Source organism: Notechis scutatus, chromosome 9 (genome assembly GCF_049901735.1).
Source record: "Notechis scutatus isolate UNSWTSFEM ecotype Mainland chromosome 9, rNotScu1.2, whole genome shotgun sequence".
NCBI lineage: Eukaryota > Metazoa > Chordata > Lepidosauria > Squamata > Elapidae > Notechis > Notechis scutatus.
In genome coordinates this window covers 19171382-19187158 of record NC_142017.1, presented here as the reverse complement: position 1 = coordinate 19187158, position 15777 = coordinate 19171382, and the positions used below count along the sequence as shown (strand labels likewise).

The 15777-nt window shown below is 41.5% G+C and overlaps 1 protein-coding gene across 2 annotated transcripts in view; it reads left to right on the top strand.

Moving 5' to 3' along the window:
• The window catches only part of NECAB2 (N-terminal EF-hand calcium binding protein 2), a 186756-nt gene that overhangs the window by 159432 nt on the left and 11547 nt on the right, over positions 1 to 15777 (top strand). For both annotated transcript variants that reach the window (XM_087971738.1, XM_087971737.1), the window contains one exon: positions 4350 to 4406. In XM_087971738.1, the coding sequence (XP_087827864.1) occupies positions 4350 to 4406 (57 nt within the window). The remainder of the gene's footprint in view (positions 1 to 4349; positions 4407 to 15777) is intronic.

Here is a 15777-nt window from a genome sequence, read left to right as displayed (position 1 = left end):
TTAGGAGGATGCCAGAACCCAGATAAGACGTGACAAACAAAGATAATGCACACTTTGCTTCCAGCAACTTTACTGTGCATAGTTTGCCTTTTTAAATAGTTTTCCCAGCTGCAGCTAATGAAGGGAATCAGGGCCCTTTCCTCCCCCATAAGCCATGCAACTCATGTTGCTCCCTTCTCCATTCCTCCTGTGTGCCCTAGGATGAAGAGGGGGTGGGCCTGGGTCTTCCTCTGAATTCCCTCTGCCTTGCTCTACCTGTCTCCTGCTCTGCCCAACCGGACTTTGCCCTTCCCCAGTTTCTTCCACAGCCACCAGAGCCACACTCCCACTCCCTGTCAGCTGCTCGGCCTCCCCCTCAGAATCAGATTCCAACAGGGGCATGACATTAGGTCTCTGGTGGGCCTGAAGGGACTTGAGGCTGGTGGCCCATTTGACCCCTCCCTCCGGCTCATCCTGGGCACCTCCTACACTTTTTATCTTCTCCCTCTTCCTGTGTTGAGTGTGTGCGCACGTCGAGACCCTTTAAATCTGAGTAGCCCCTCTGGGAAAAATCAGTTACTGAAATCTTACATTTCTTCCTTTGATGTTGTCATAACAACTCGAGGGAAAGGGTAACCTCCATAAAGCAATGATTATGCTTACTTTATTTTGGGAAAGTAGTTGTCAAGGTAACAGAGGATGGTTCTTTTTTTAAAAAACAGAAAAAAAGTACAAAAATCAGTTAACATTTGTGGGGTTTGGACTTTAACATTTCGAAGAATTGTTTTTGGAATAACTGCTTTTTCCCCCTGTTGGAGGAAAAATAGCCCTTCCTGGCAGGAGTAGAAAAGAGTAGAAATCAGATGAGTAGAACCAGAGGGTTGGAAGGAACTTGATCGTCTCGAGGGTCCGTAAAATGTGACCCCCTTGAAGCATTTTGATAACCAAGGGTATCTATGGGAAGGAGTCAAAAAAATTAAAAGGGAGTGGCACCTCCCCATTTGTGACAGGTTGGCAAAAAGACCACAATCTTGGCCAAGGCTGTTGGCCTCGGTTGTAGCAGTGATGGGTGCACCATGGGGAGACGTGAAGGAACCTGGTTTCCAACGCACCTGAGGTCAGAACAAGAATCAAAAGATGGAAACTGATCAAAGAGAGATCCAACTTAGCGCTAAGGAGGAATTTCCTGACAGTGAGAACCAGAGGTGGCATTCAGCCAGTTCTAACCAGTTCTGGAGAACTGGGAGCGGAAATTTTGAGTAGTTTGGAGAACTGGCCAATACCACCTCTGACTGGCCCCATCTCTTCTCTGCCTCCCATCGAGTCCCAGCTGATCGGCTGGATCTTCTTTGATTGCCCTGCGCAGGAGAACGGAGCTGGAAAGCAGGTCCGTGGGGTGGGGAGGGAATGGGGGATTTTGCAGTATCCTTCCCCTGCCACGCCCACCAAGCCATGCCCACAGAACCAGTAGTAAAAAAAAATTGAATCCCACCGCTGCTCCAAGATCCCCTCCAACTCCATTATTCTAAGAAAAATCTATCCATGTCGTGGCTAAGAACTGATAGTGACATGAAAGCACATATACCATCAGTTTGTCAACACAAGAGTCTATAACGTTGGTGGAAGGAGAGAGAAGAATAGGGCAGTCAGCATCAAGGTGGATGGACCGTCGCAATGAGAGCACTTTGGAAGACCTAAAAAGATCAGGTTAGGGACAAATTATCATGGAGAAAATTGATCTACGTAGTTGCTAAAAGTCAATAACCATTTAGATCATAGAATAATAGGGTTGGTAGGGAACTTAGATGTCTTCTAGTCCAGTGATCCCCAACCTTTTCTATGCCACGGCCCGTACCGGCATCAGCTGGCGCCGCCATCTTTTTGATGAAAAGTGCTTCCGGTGAGCTTTTCTGGGTAGAAAGCTCACCGGAAGCACTTTTTCATCAAAAAGATGGCGGCGCCAGCGCTTCCGGCTTTCTACCCGGAAAAGCTCACCAGAAGCACTTTTTCATCAAAAAAGATGGCAGCGCCCAGCAAACCAGCGGCCCGGTAGGACTTGTTCCACGGACCGGTACCAGTCCGCGGACCGGTGGTTGGGGACCCCTGTTCTAGTCCAACCCCTCTGCCCATGGGACATAATCAATCAACCATACACAATGGTGATAAACTTTCTGTAAAGGATCAAAAGATTCATATTTCTGACACATATCATCACAGATAACTAAGACGTATCCACCTTGAAAGTCTTGAAAAGAACGAAGAATCTTTTTAGGATTTTTCTAATTAATTTGTCCATTTACAAAGTCACCTTTCTGAGGTTCATATCAGGAAGGGGAAGAGGTCATTTGAGGCATGGTAGCCCAAACATAGAAGTTTCCAGGTGGAAAAATCTCACATAAAATATATGCATGGGTATGTGTTTTTACATATATATCAGAGGGACTAACCAAGCAGAAACTAGAAGAGAATACTGTATTTGTTATCCAGGATTGAACTTGGTCCTTGGTGCACTCTGAGCTTGGTGGTTTTCTTGCAGACATTTCATTACCCAACTAGGGAACATCATCAGTGCCAGAAGGGAATAGGGTTTGCTCTTTGTTTAACTGCTTGCGCTATCAGTGTCAGTGGGAGTATTCTTAGTGGTTCCTTGATTCCTTCTATATGAACAGAGACCAAACCCCTCTCCCTTCTAGTACTGATGATATTGCCTAGTTGGGTGATGAAATGTCTGCAAGAAGCTCAGAGACCACCAAACACACCATAAGCAGAAATACAACATACTGTATGTTCTGTCAGGTGTAGACTTAGAATAACTTTATTGTCACTTTGAACGTACACTAATAAGACGTACATTAAAATGAAATGTTGTTGCACACAGTTCTCAAAGTTAATTATTTTATGAAACATGGAATGTAAAGTGTCAGATTTGAGTCTGAAAAGTTACTTTGGGGTGTGCAACCACATAATCCTGGAAATGGCATAGCTACTTTAATGAGACACAGGCAACGCTTACTTTTTCACAACTGTTTGGAATCAAATATATATGCAACTATCCTTCCAAGATCCAAGAGCACCTGCCTGAGTAGGTGTTTAAGTCAGAGTTTTGTGGGGTCCTGAGCTTGGTTGTTTTCTTGCAGACATTTCATTACCCATTCAGGTAACATCATCAGTGCAATAATAACAACACTGATGATGTTACCTAGTTTGGTAACAAAATGTCTATGTGAAAACCACCAAGCTCAGCATGCACCAGGGACCCTTCATTTCACCCCTGATCTACAAATATTATCTCCTGTTGAGGCAGAGATTTATTATCTGCATTGGTCTCTCTCTTTCTAGCAATGCATTAGGGCTATGAACTTCCATACTGGTCCTTTTTCCCTCCTGATTTCCATCACAGCAGGTGTGTGCCTAGATTTTTTTTTCCCCAGGCAAATATCTCCACCTAAAATTGTACAAAGTTACCAGAGTTTCGTAGTGCCTAGCTCCTTGTTGCAGATGGTTGCATTTTCCCAAGGGAAAAGGAACTCTGAAGCTTTCTTTTCCATCAGAAGTTCAGCCAAGGAGGCTGCACGGTTTTAGTATTTGGCAGATTAGAGAGACATTCCTTCCTGGTCTACTGCCAATCACGTAGATTAGATCCAAAGCTCTTCATCCCTAATTTACACCTCGGGTTTTCATGGCAGAAGTTACCAGCCAGCTGCTTTCTTTCTGCCCTCTCCTGCCAGGTTTTAGTTCCATGAAAATATTAAACACACACACACACACACACACAGAGAGAGAGAGAGAGAGAGAGAGACTAGCTTGATACCCGTGCTTTGCTACAAAACTCTGTGGTCGGGCTTAGTTTTTGGGGAGGAAAATAAGGGGGGGAAATCTGCCTCTGCTTACCAGCATCCATCGGTATTCATCTGGCTAGCGTCTTGTCAGTGTGTGAGAGAGTTGAGGGCTGTTTGGAGACTGAAGCAGTACTTGCTGTGTGAGCAAGAAGGAGACAGAAAGGAACATGGGCGTGGCTTAGCTCAACTGTGCTATACTAAAGTTGCTTGGTGCTGTGAAACTAAAACTGAAACTGAAACTCCTCTCCTCTGTTTGTGTTTTGCATTTGGGACAGATTTCTTTTCAGGTGGAGAGGGGGAGTAGAACTCCTTAGCATCAGAGCGTGTTAAAAATAATAATAATAATATAGGAAATACTCTAAATGCTCTGATGGTCATTTCGAAAATTCCTTTCTTAGTGAGCACCTGGAAGCCAAGAGGAACATACAGGCCCAATTTCACGTTTGTAGGCTTTATGGTTCTGGAGATTTTGTGATGAGGCCTGAGTGGTATTTCATTTTTATAGAGAGAGATTTTTTTTCCCCTCAACAGACCCTTTGGTTTGACCTGCACCAACGGCTTTCAGACAGTGAAAATACAGCATGTGCGGTAAGTGTCTTTTTTTTTCTTCCTCCAAATGGGGATACTGGGTTTGAGGAACAATATGCTGCTATTCTGGAGTGCCCTTTTCTAGACAGAATCAGAATAGAAGCTGGAAGGGACCTTGGAGGTCATCTAGTCCAGCCCCCTGCTCAAGCAGGCGACCCTATACCATTCCGGACAAGTGACTGTCCAGTCTCTTCTTAAAAGCTTCCAGGGATGGAGCAACCACAACTTCTGGTGGCAAGCTGTTCCACTGGTCTGTGGGTGCCCCTTTCTTTTCAAAAGATTATTAGCACTGCGCTTTTCATGCATGAAGATCAAGGTTGTTGATTACTAGACGCTGTTGGGTCAGGGCAGTGATCAGCTGCCCAGCAGTTGGTGTTGTGGTTCACTGGCAGCAGGTGTGAACGGCTGAGGCCTTGGAGAGCAAGGATTCAGATGAGGAGCCTGCATGTGATGTAAGGATGGGACCAGGACCATCAGGGAGTGGAGTGCTGTCTTTGGAGCTTGTGGGGGTTGGCAGCAGTGATGAAGAGGTCCCCGAGGAGCCTGTGCCCAGTGCGTGTGCGTGCAGGGCTGCTCGAAGGAAAGAGCAGCTGCAGCAGCACGGGCAACTCGGGAGTAAGGCTGCAAGGTAATGGCCCCTCCCTTAACGGATAAAAGCCAGCTGAGAAACTGCAGTTCTTTGCAGGAAGCAAAGGAGTTCTTGCGCTTCAAGCCTTATGGACGTTCGGAATATCTTAGTTTGTTTGAAGACTTTTTGTTTGGAATATTTCCTTGCAATTTAATCTAGTGTTCTTGGCCGCCTTGCACAATCTTAGCAAGGCTTGTTCTTATCTGGGACAATTAGTTTTTAATAGAGTTTTTACTGTGAATGAAAGGAATTTACAGAGCGGCATTAAAAAGGCTTTGCTTTTATCTCTGTTTGGTGTTTGTTTGCTTTGAACGAGGCTTGGGTCCGAACAGTTGGTTCCTTTACATCCAGAGACAATAAGCAGATTGATAAACAAAGGGGATTTATGCTTTGGCCTGTTATGCTGTGCTGCAGCTGCCAAAAAAGCCAATGCAATCCTAGGCTGCATTAAAAAAGAGAATCAAGGTCTCAAGAAGGGTTACTACTGCTGTCAACTCATAAAACATTTTTCATGGCTGTTTTATAGTTGCCAACAGAAAAGGGTTCGAAAGAGCTTGGAATTGAAAGTGCATTCCATGCATAGTTTCTCAGAGATTATAAGTAGGTGATTGAAGTTTCTGCCCCACAAAAATCTAATTGGAGAACATGATTGATGACTCTTGGCTATGGATGTATCCCATTGAAGAATATCAATTACGATACACCCAAAGGGGTGGGGGGAAACCAGGGTCAAGGGTGACAGTGAATTATGTGTCTCCGAGTCGGCAGTGCTGACATGTTGACTCCCAATAAATCCTGTTTTGGTTTTGGAAGTTTGGCTCGAAACTCATGATTTAATTGGGGCAACTGCCGGAATCCTGACAGGTGCTTTATAAAGCCTTGGTAAGGCCAGACTTGGAATTGTGCATCCAATTTTGGTCACCACGATATAAAAGGGATGTTGAGACTCTGGAAAGAGTGCAGAGAAGAGCAATCAAGATGATTAGGGGACTGGAGACTAAAACATATGAAGAACGGTTGCAGGAACTGGGCAGGGTTAGTCTAGTGAAGAGAAGGACCATGATAGCGGTCTTCCAATATTTGAGGGGCTGCCAGAGAGAGGAAGAAGGGGTCAAGCTATTCTCCAAAGCAACTGAAGGCCAGACAAGGAATAATGGATGGAAACTAAACAAGGAGAGATTCAACCTGGAAATAAGGAGAAACTTTCTGACAGTGAGAATAATCAACCAGTAGAATGGGTTGCTCACAGAATGCTCCATCACTGGAGGTTTTTAAGAAGAGACTAAGACAGCTATTTGTCTTTATTGTTAACTCAAGCAAACAGAGTTAAAAGCTTACAGTAACATAAAAAGCATACATACCAAGCAAAATGACACTCTTATAAGCTGCCAGGAGCTCCTTAATAATGACAGCAGAGATACTCCGTGGGCAGTCAGTTTTCCCACAGTACTCAGTGCTAGTTTCCACGTGGAAGCTCCCAACTACCATACAGTTTTTATCAACCCTGTCACCATGACTTCATGGCCCTGTTATGGTCAGGAGACTGCAAGGCTTGACTTTGACCAGGGTGGGAATCGAAACTCTGAGACTTTCAGAGTAAGAAAAGCTTTGAAGCTACGTGAAAATTCCCACCCCTTCTCCTTTATTTAGTAAACAAGAGAAGGGGGAAAAAAATCAAGCAGGCTAGCTCAGAATGAGCTCTGAACCTCTAGACCAGTGTTTCTGAACCTCAGGGACTTTAAGATGGGTGGACTTCCACTCCCAGAATTCCCCAGCCAGCCTAGCTTGCTAGCAGAGGAATTCTGGGAGCTGAAATGTACACATCTTAAAGTTCCTAAGGTTGTGAAACACTAGGAGATATCAAAATAGGTCTTCGCGATAACAAGGGTCTTCTTTGTTGCTGCTACAAATCATCATCTCCTTTTAATGACCCCATAATCCCTTGTGGGGTGGACTCTGGGCAACTGAATGGAGCGGAGTGTTTACTGGCCAGATGCCTTTCCTGTCGCCAATGAGGAATTTTATACAACAGTTAGATTCTCATTGCGCCCAGAAAAAAATATCTGCCTCTAACCTAGGATCGAACTGACAACCGCCTGATTGTGAGGCAAGAGCTCCACCTCTAGCCCAACGCACCATTCCATGTTGCTGCTATAAATGCCTGGTCAGAAGTGAGTTTGTTTGAGTGTTGTTGTTTTTTTTTCATGGAATGTACAGTTTTTGTAAACTGTGAATCCCCCTGTGGTTGGTGTGGTACAATGCAGCAAATAAATATTAACTAATTGATGACTCAATTAAAAGCCAAGTGATCTGTGGGTTCCCATGCTTAAAACGTTAAATAATTCTGAGTGCTGATATTATTTTTCATTTTAGGGTTTAAAAAAAATTCATAGGAGTTTTAGAATTATGTTTTGGGTTTTTTGCCTGAGGACAGGGTCAATGCTCCTTCGGTCCTGAACGTCATAGCCTAATACTTTCTAAAATTATTTCTGCCACGTTGGTTTTCTTTGCATATTTAAGGAGTATGCTTTTTCCATTAGCAGGGACTCACAAGTAAAACTAATAATAGAAGAACTTAGGAACACATTGTACTCCAGAATGAATAGAAACCTTGATTTTCCTAAAGAATCTGGTTTAAAAAAAAAGAGTCGGAAAAACACACAGGATAGAATATGTATCCTAGATTCCATGAACAAAGCAGTCATTACATTGTCAGAATAATGTGTGTGTGTGTGTGTGTGTGTGTGTGTGTGTGTATTCTTAAGTTTTCGCGGGTACTTACATGTATGGTATTCAGCTTTGTTCGGATATTTTCCCACGTCATTGTAGTTGTGCTTTTAAAAGCACAACTACAATGACATGGGAAAATACCTGAACAAAGCTGAATACCATAGATAGATAGATAGATAGATAGATAGATAGATAGATAGATAGATAGAGATAGAGATATATAGATATAACTTGATTAAGTCTTGATTGCATAGAGTACACACAAATAACTCCAACATTCAATCACAGCCTCCCCCCTTATCCTTTATGACAGTTATCAGTTAAATTTGAAAAGAATAGCTTTGAAATATTGGGTTTGCTGTCATCGCAGGAATGATGGGAAAAGACAATAACCAGTTAATTCTCCAAGGGAACTGATAAGAAAACCTCCTCTTTTAAAAATATAGATTTAAGCAGGTGTGAGCCTGCATATTTGATCTGTGAAAAATAATATTTCTTTTTCATTAAAACACTTGCAACTCAACTAATGATTTAATGGGTAAACTAGAAAACTGTTGACAAACTAATGAAGGCCTATCTAAAGGCTGGTCATTGTAAGTTATTATAACACTATCTTGGAGTTTAATGATGGTTCCCTTTATGAATGGGAATTTTATAAACAAGGGTAACGGTATTTTCATTCCAATTGTGGGCATCTATCTGGTCTTTGTTTATTGACCTTTGATTTCTGGGATCATTTTTTGTGTTTTGATTAGCTATTTATTATTATCATTTTTTAAAAAAAAAAATTGATTTACGTCCTTGGAAAGTGAGGCAGGCTTTAAGAATTGTAAAATGAATAAAAATATAGATTGCCCACCCAGGAGAAAAGAGGAACATTCTTAGAATCAACCAGTCTGCTTTAAGAAGAGGAGAAAGTAAAGGAGTTAATTATTGGTGGTTGGTTCAAATGGATCCAAAGATGCATTTACGGTACTTATTTTGACAATGGACCAAGAAGGAAATTTGAAGGAAAACAGCTTTATGATGATGTTGTGTGTTTGAAAAATGAAGTCGGTTTTCCCCCTTATACTGCTCATTCCTGGATGTACAGTTCAAAACAGGTGAATTGGTGCCCTTAAGATTTCTAGTACAAATGATACTGTGAAGAATATTAAGGGAAGAGTTTGAGCTCACAATAAGCATTGAGATTTCTCAATACCATCCTGCATTTAAAAGAGTGGATTACAGAAGGGAAATCAGCTAAGGGGGCATTGACTCCAAATTAACTCATCAGCTCCAGTTGAACTTGGCACCTATCCCATAATAGTAACCCAGCTCACAAGCCAAATTGATGGTTTAAGTAAGAATACATGGTACAGGTATAATCAGGGGTGGGATTCAAATTTCTTAACAACCAGTTCTGTAGGCGTGGCCTAATTTGTGGGTATGGCTTGGTGGTCATGTGACTGACTGGGTGTGGCTTGGTGGTCACATGACTGACTGGGTGTGGCTTGTATGTAAATATTTATGTAAATATTGAATATTTATTTTAAAAAAAGAGCAACTTTTACCCAAAATCAGGCAAAGCAGGCAGGCAGATTGAGTCGCTCGCAGAATCACAGATTCACTCAGAGATCTACCTTTCTGCAATCTGCTACCTGAGTCTGCACTGAAAAATAGAAGCTTCAGTCCTAAGGAAGCTTCAGCTCTGCTTTTAGATTAGCTAGAAAGCAAGAAATCCAACGGTTTCCTACTCTCTAGCTAATCTAAACCTCCAACACAGCAGAACAGCTGATGGTTGGGGGAAAAAGGTGCATAGCAACTTATCAAAGCAATAGCAACTTATCAAACGCAGGCAAGTTGGATGGCACACATGCCAGGTAAGGAGTGAGTGGGGAGGGAGGGGCAGGGCCAGCCAGTGGTGCAATTTGCCAGTTCTCCGAACTGCACAGAATCATAACAACCGGTTCTATAGAATCGGTCCAGCCAGGTAGAATCCCATCCCTGGGTATAATCCTCAACTTATGGCCACAACTGAGCCCCAAAATTATGTTGCTCAGTGATACCTTTCTTAAGTGACTTTTGCCCCATTTTATGATTTTTTTTTGTCATAGTTATTAAGTGAATCACTTCAGTGGTTAAGTTAGTCACACAATGGTTAAAGGAATCTGGTTTGCCCACTGACTTTGCTTCTTAGAAGGTCGCAAAATGGGATCACTGAATATGCCGCAATATGAATTAAATGAATCACATTAAGATGTCATACATCCAGGTGTAAATCAGGTCACCATGGGGATGCTACAATGGTGATAAGTGTGGAAAAACGGTTATAATTCACTTTTTTCAGAGCCATTGTAACTTTGAACGGCACACAGAGCCATCCCAAGAGAAGGGTAAACAAATCAACGGAGAGGGGGAAAAAAACGTGTTTTTTTCCTTGGGAAAAAAAACAAAGACTTTAAAAAGCCAAGAACTCTGGGGACTTCTGGTTTGAGCTTCTTCGGCGACAGACCTAAACCTCGTCTCTGCGAGGCTTCGATCTGTGCTCGCCGCTGGAGCGCCCCAAGCCACATGGTTTCGGGGCTAAGCCACCCCGTAGAGGTGGTGAAGAGGGGGGAGACTGCCTGCACGGTTGAGGAGAGCCACATCTCTCCTCCCCAGCTGGCCATTACTCCCTTTCCCAAAGGCGGTTGTAGCGGTGGTCAGAAATGGCCACCACTAAGAAGAACTCGACCGGAAAAGAATGTGCAGGAGGAAGATAAGAAGAGAAAGTTTTGGTTGACCGGGTCAAACAGCAAAAGCAACAAATAAGGTACCCTGGAATTGAAACTATTAAAAAAAACCAATAACATTGTTCCCTAAGAAGATTTTTAAGCTGCGAAGGAGAGAGAAAAGGGAAAAGATTTGGTGTTTTTTTTCTCCTTTTCCTATACTGACAGCTAAGAGACTTAAGCAAGAAATTGGGGAAAAAAATCCACTTTGACATTAATAGGCATTTAATGCTGAAAATAAAAAGTCAAAGGGATAATAAAGATTTCTGGATAATCAAAAGCTTTTGAAAACAGGAAAGGAGAGAAAAAGAATAAAAGGGCGGGATCTGGAAGGGGGGAGACTGCCTGGAATTAAAAAGAACTTACAGCAAAATCTCAACAAGACTTCCAAAAGATATATTTTAACTGAAACATCGCAACAAAAGCCCCAGGAAGAGAAAGTGGAAAAAGAAATAAGAAGAAACAGCTTGGGACTATTTGGATTACTTGATGATCTCTGGATTATTGGTTATTGTATTTGAATGACTAAAATCAATCGGGTGGTTGTTTAAAACTTTAAAATGGCTCCACTTTTAGAAGAACTGAAAATGGAACTTAAAAAGTACAAAGAAGATGCACAAGAAGGGTTCTTTTGGCTTCATGTTTCAGTTTTTAGAAATGGAGATTTGGAACTATGAGAAACAACAAGAAATGCCTGCAGAACAAGAAGATTGTGACAAAGAAGAAGCCATCTTTAATGAACAAGTAATCTTAGGTGGGGGGGAAAAAGGAAAGAGGGGAAAGAGAATGGAAAGTTTAAGATTGGGAAAAACAACCCAAAAAAAGAATAGAGTGAAAAATAAGCATAAAATCAGAAAGCAACAGAAGAGGGAAATGCAAAAGAGAGAATTAGAAGTAGAGAGACAAGGGGGTAAAAAGGGGAGGGAGAAGATGAGACAGAAACAAAATATAGAGAAACAGGACCTATTTAGAGATAATGGGTGAAAATTTAATGGAAAAAGGGATTCTGCAAAGGTACATAAGTTAGTATTGTTATATTAGAAATAGAAATAATTTTAGAAAATATGAAACAATGTATGATTAAAATGTTTGATAAAATAGCTATTGTAATTCAGTGGAATGCTTGTCAATAAATAAATGTAACAAAATGAATATTTAATTATTTACAAAACGTGTGAAGAGAACTAAGGGAAAAATTAATTATGGAAATTATACGTGTCTTTAATGAAGTATGATATTTAATTGTAAAGAAATGTTAAAGATGTTAAGATTTTAATGATTATTAATGATAGAACTGAATTGGAATGGAATGAGGGTTTATAATTACATATATTTATAATCCTTTTTTAAAAGAATATAGTGTGTATTATAAGAATGTACCAAGCAGAATTCGATTGGAAGTTATGTATTATGTATTATATTGAAGGTCATAACCTTAAGGTATATATTGAAGTTTAAATAAGAGTTGAATGGATGTAATTAAAAGATATACAGGTGTCATTCTCCAATTAGTAACTACAGGAGGAAATTTGTTTAGTGAGAAAAGATAATATGAAATTGAAACAGAACAGACAAAAGTATAAATATAATGATTTGAATTGAGATGGGATAATCAAAATAAAATTGAGAAAATTAAAAGAGGGGAAAAACTATATAGAAAATGTAGAATAGTATAAGATATGGAATAGAACACAAAAAGGAGCATGAAATTGAGTTTTGTGTCTGTATAAAGAAGTGCAAACCGGGACCATGCTATTTTCAAAAAAGATGTTTTATTTGTATTTTGTATGTGTGAAAACCCAAATAAAACTTTATTTTTTTTAAAAAGGCAAGAACTCTAAAGCTTTAATTAAAAAAGAGGACTCCGCTGAAGACAGGGGAAAAAAATACCTGGCAGAGAATAATAGAAGCAGATAAAAATAAAAACAATATGGCTTTGGGGATTAATATCATGTTCCACCCAGCAAAATATAACTAGAGTAATAAGTCTTAATTTCTGCACAACCAGAAGAAGAAAATGAAGTAGTTAGTGGACTCTCATAAGGATGTCATACAACCTCCTTGGAAATCAATACACCATTAACTTTATTGACAAAAGGAAAATAATAGTTGGGAATACGCTCTAACTGAGCCATTAAGAGCCCCAAACCAACCAGTGCATTCATTTGGTTTTCCGTTTTCACTCAAATTAGAGCAAAACCTACAGCTACCCAAAGGCTGGAACTATTCTGGTCTACAAAAAAAAAAAAAAAAAAAGATAATTCAAGGATCTAACTAGTCAGTGTCAATCAGCCTACTGGTGATGTCCAATCAGCAAGCTCATTGCATGTCCTGTATATTCATCACATAGATGGTGGCTCTTTGGGTTGGAGCCTGGTCGAAGGACTGAGCTTCTAGTTTGCTGGCAAGGGCAAATTTAGAACACAGAATATCTACTAAGGAGATTCTCAGTCCTCCAGGTCGTGGTTATCCCAAAGGTGCTTTTTCAGAACTGCCATCTTCTTCTGGCTTAGTGCCAGTCTGCTATGAACTTCAGGGGGGGAGATTGTTCTGACCCGGGCTTCCCAAAAGCACAAAGCCGACTCCTCGTCCCGATAAAACCCCTTTTATTTAGGTTAAAATGAATTCCTCTCCAGCAAAGTCCTGGCCAACGGTCTTTCAAGAGATTTCACAAATACAGACCTTTATCGGTCTTGGAGAGCTGCCAGGCCAATATCTTCCAAACACCACCCTGGGGCAGCAATTACTTGGCAAGAAGTCAGGAACAGATGTTCCCCCTAATGAATTGAACTAATTGTCTCCTGCAAACACTCCTCCCCTTTCGGTCTCTTTATTCCCTGGGTGGGGCCATTCACCGTCCACCTGTGCCTTTATTCCCGAGCGGAGTCCTTGTTCCTTAGTTGTTCCCTTCTTCTGGCAGCTCTGTGCATGCGCACACTGGGAACAGGCTCCAGCTGTTCTTCTGCCTCGCTGACGTCCGACTCCAAAGGCAGCTGATCTGTCAGACGGTCCTGGCCCCATCTCTGCCTCTGACGCAGAGCCCTCGTCAGAGCCTCTCCCAGACTCCAGGACTCCAGGACTGGCCCATGCTCCTCCCCAACCTCCTCACTGTCTGAATCTGCTGCCAGTCCCACTGGCCACTGGCGGGCCATGACAAAGATGGGAGGGGAGAGGATTTGGAGGGTCACAGTTCCAAGCAGGCTCCACACCCATTGGCACTATGCAGGTGACCCTGAGGACACAGAAAAACCTCCAAGTGGCCTCAACAACTCACTCAAAGAATGCAAATGACCAGCTGTCTGCAAGGAGTATAAATCCTTCCATTCCCCACCATCCAGTCAGAACTGAAGAAGCTTCTTGGATGAGAAGCAAAACCTCTTCAAAGAAGAAACAAAGTCCAGTTGCCTCTTGAAAAAGCACCTTTGGGACAACCACAACCTGGTTGACTGAGCATCTCCACAGACATCCCTCAAAGCATCCTTCTGCATTGTGGTGGGGTCTGTAATGTCCTCTTTTGTTTTTGACACAAGTGCTAAGAAACATCATTTGATGTTGGGATCAAAGTAGTCCTTACCATTCAATCACTTCACATTCAATTCTCTGGATTATTCCTTTGCTCCACCCTTTCTCCAACATGTTGCTTTCAAGCATGCTTTGGTAATCAGTACCGGCTGGGGAGTATGGGAATAGATGTCCACTGCATCTAAAAGATGCCACCTGAAAGATAACTCTGATTATATATAGAATATGACTATATAGCCCCTCTGTCTCTCTCTCTCTCTCTTTCTACATATGGTAATTTGATAATTCATGTGAATACATGAATAAGTGATGCAATTTTAATACTGTTTATTTCTACTGGTGACCAGCTTGGAGATTATGAGCCAGGTTAACTGTGGGGAAATTGCTTTTCTAAACAAATGTAGTTGCTTATGATTAAAACACAACTGAAATAGGAAAACATTGCCTTGAAATATTACATGCCTTGGCTTGACCATTTCTTTCATTCTCTCCAACCACTCCTCAGCTCAGTCATCAATCACTCAATCACTCAATCAATCAGTGTACAGATAGTCCTTAACTTACAATAGTTCCTTTAATGACCGGTCAAACTTACATCATCACTGAAAAAAAGGTGACTTATGGCCATTTTTCACACTTAGCGACCATTGCGGCATCCTCATGGTTACGAGATCAAAATTCAGACACTTTGGCAACTGACTCATAGTTATGACGGTTACAGTGTCCGGATCATGGGTTCTTCTTTTGTGACCTTCTGACAAGCAAAGTCAATGGGGAAGCCAGGTTTACTTAACGACTGTGTGACATTTAACAACTGTGGTGATTCACTTAACAAGTAGGGCAAAATTCACTTAACAAATGTTTCCTTTAGCCACAGAAATGTTGGGCTCAGTTGTGGTCGTAAGTCAAGGACTACCCACATTGGGATTTTTAAAAAGGAGAAAAATCCACTTGATCTTTTTTATTCCAAAATATATGGAAGGTTAGTACCTCTGTAAAAGAAAAAAGAATGGGGTTTTTTTTGAACAAGGTCTTATTGTGACCTTTCCCTCCCTCATCACTCTTTGTCTAGCTGGACATAGTTTTTATTCATGGTTGCTTTGACTGTGATATATGTGTGTGTGTGTGTGTGTGTGCATACATACGTACATGCATACATACATACATACATACATACATACATACATGTGTGTGTGTGTGTGTGTGTGTTTTCTTAAGTTTTCGCGGGTATTTATATGTATGGTATTCAGCTTTGTTCGGGTATTTTCCCACATCATTATAGTTGTGCTTGTTCGTCTGTGAGTCAGACTTTTACAGTGGTTTCAGATTTAAATTTGGGGCAGCCTATTGCTGTGCCAGAATGGTTTTTTCTTCATCCTGATTGGTTGGGAGTCTTGGTCTGTGTTTATTGGTCTCGGAGTTTGCTGTGTTCTGCTTGATTGGTGTCTCTAATATCTTCTGTCTGTTTTTAGGCTCTTTTTGTATCTTGATTGGCTGGCAGCATTGTGTTACTTTAATGGAGGCCTTTAGTGCAGCTTGGCTTCGGGTAAATGGACGGCTATCATTAGTTAGGAAGCTGGGTTTCATCTGGGTGCCTGGTTGGGATGTGTTTGAGCTGGAGGTATCAGGGGGATCTGTTTGTGCACAGGTGTTTGCCTGGCTTATGTTGTGGAGATTTTTTTGTTTGTGAGTGCAGGCTTCCAAATGATTGACAGCCTGGTGGAATCATCTCTTCTAT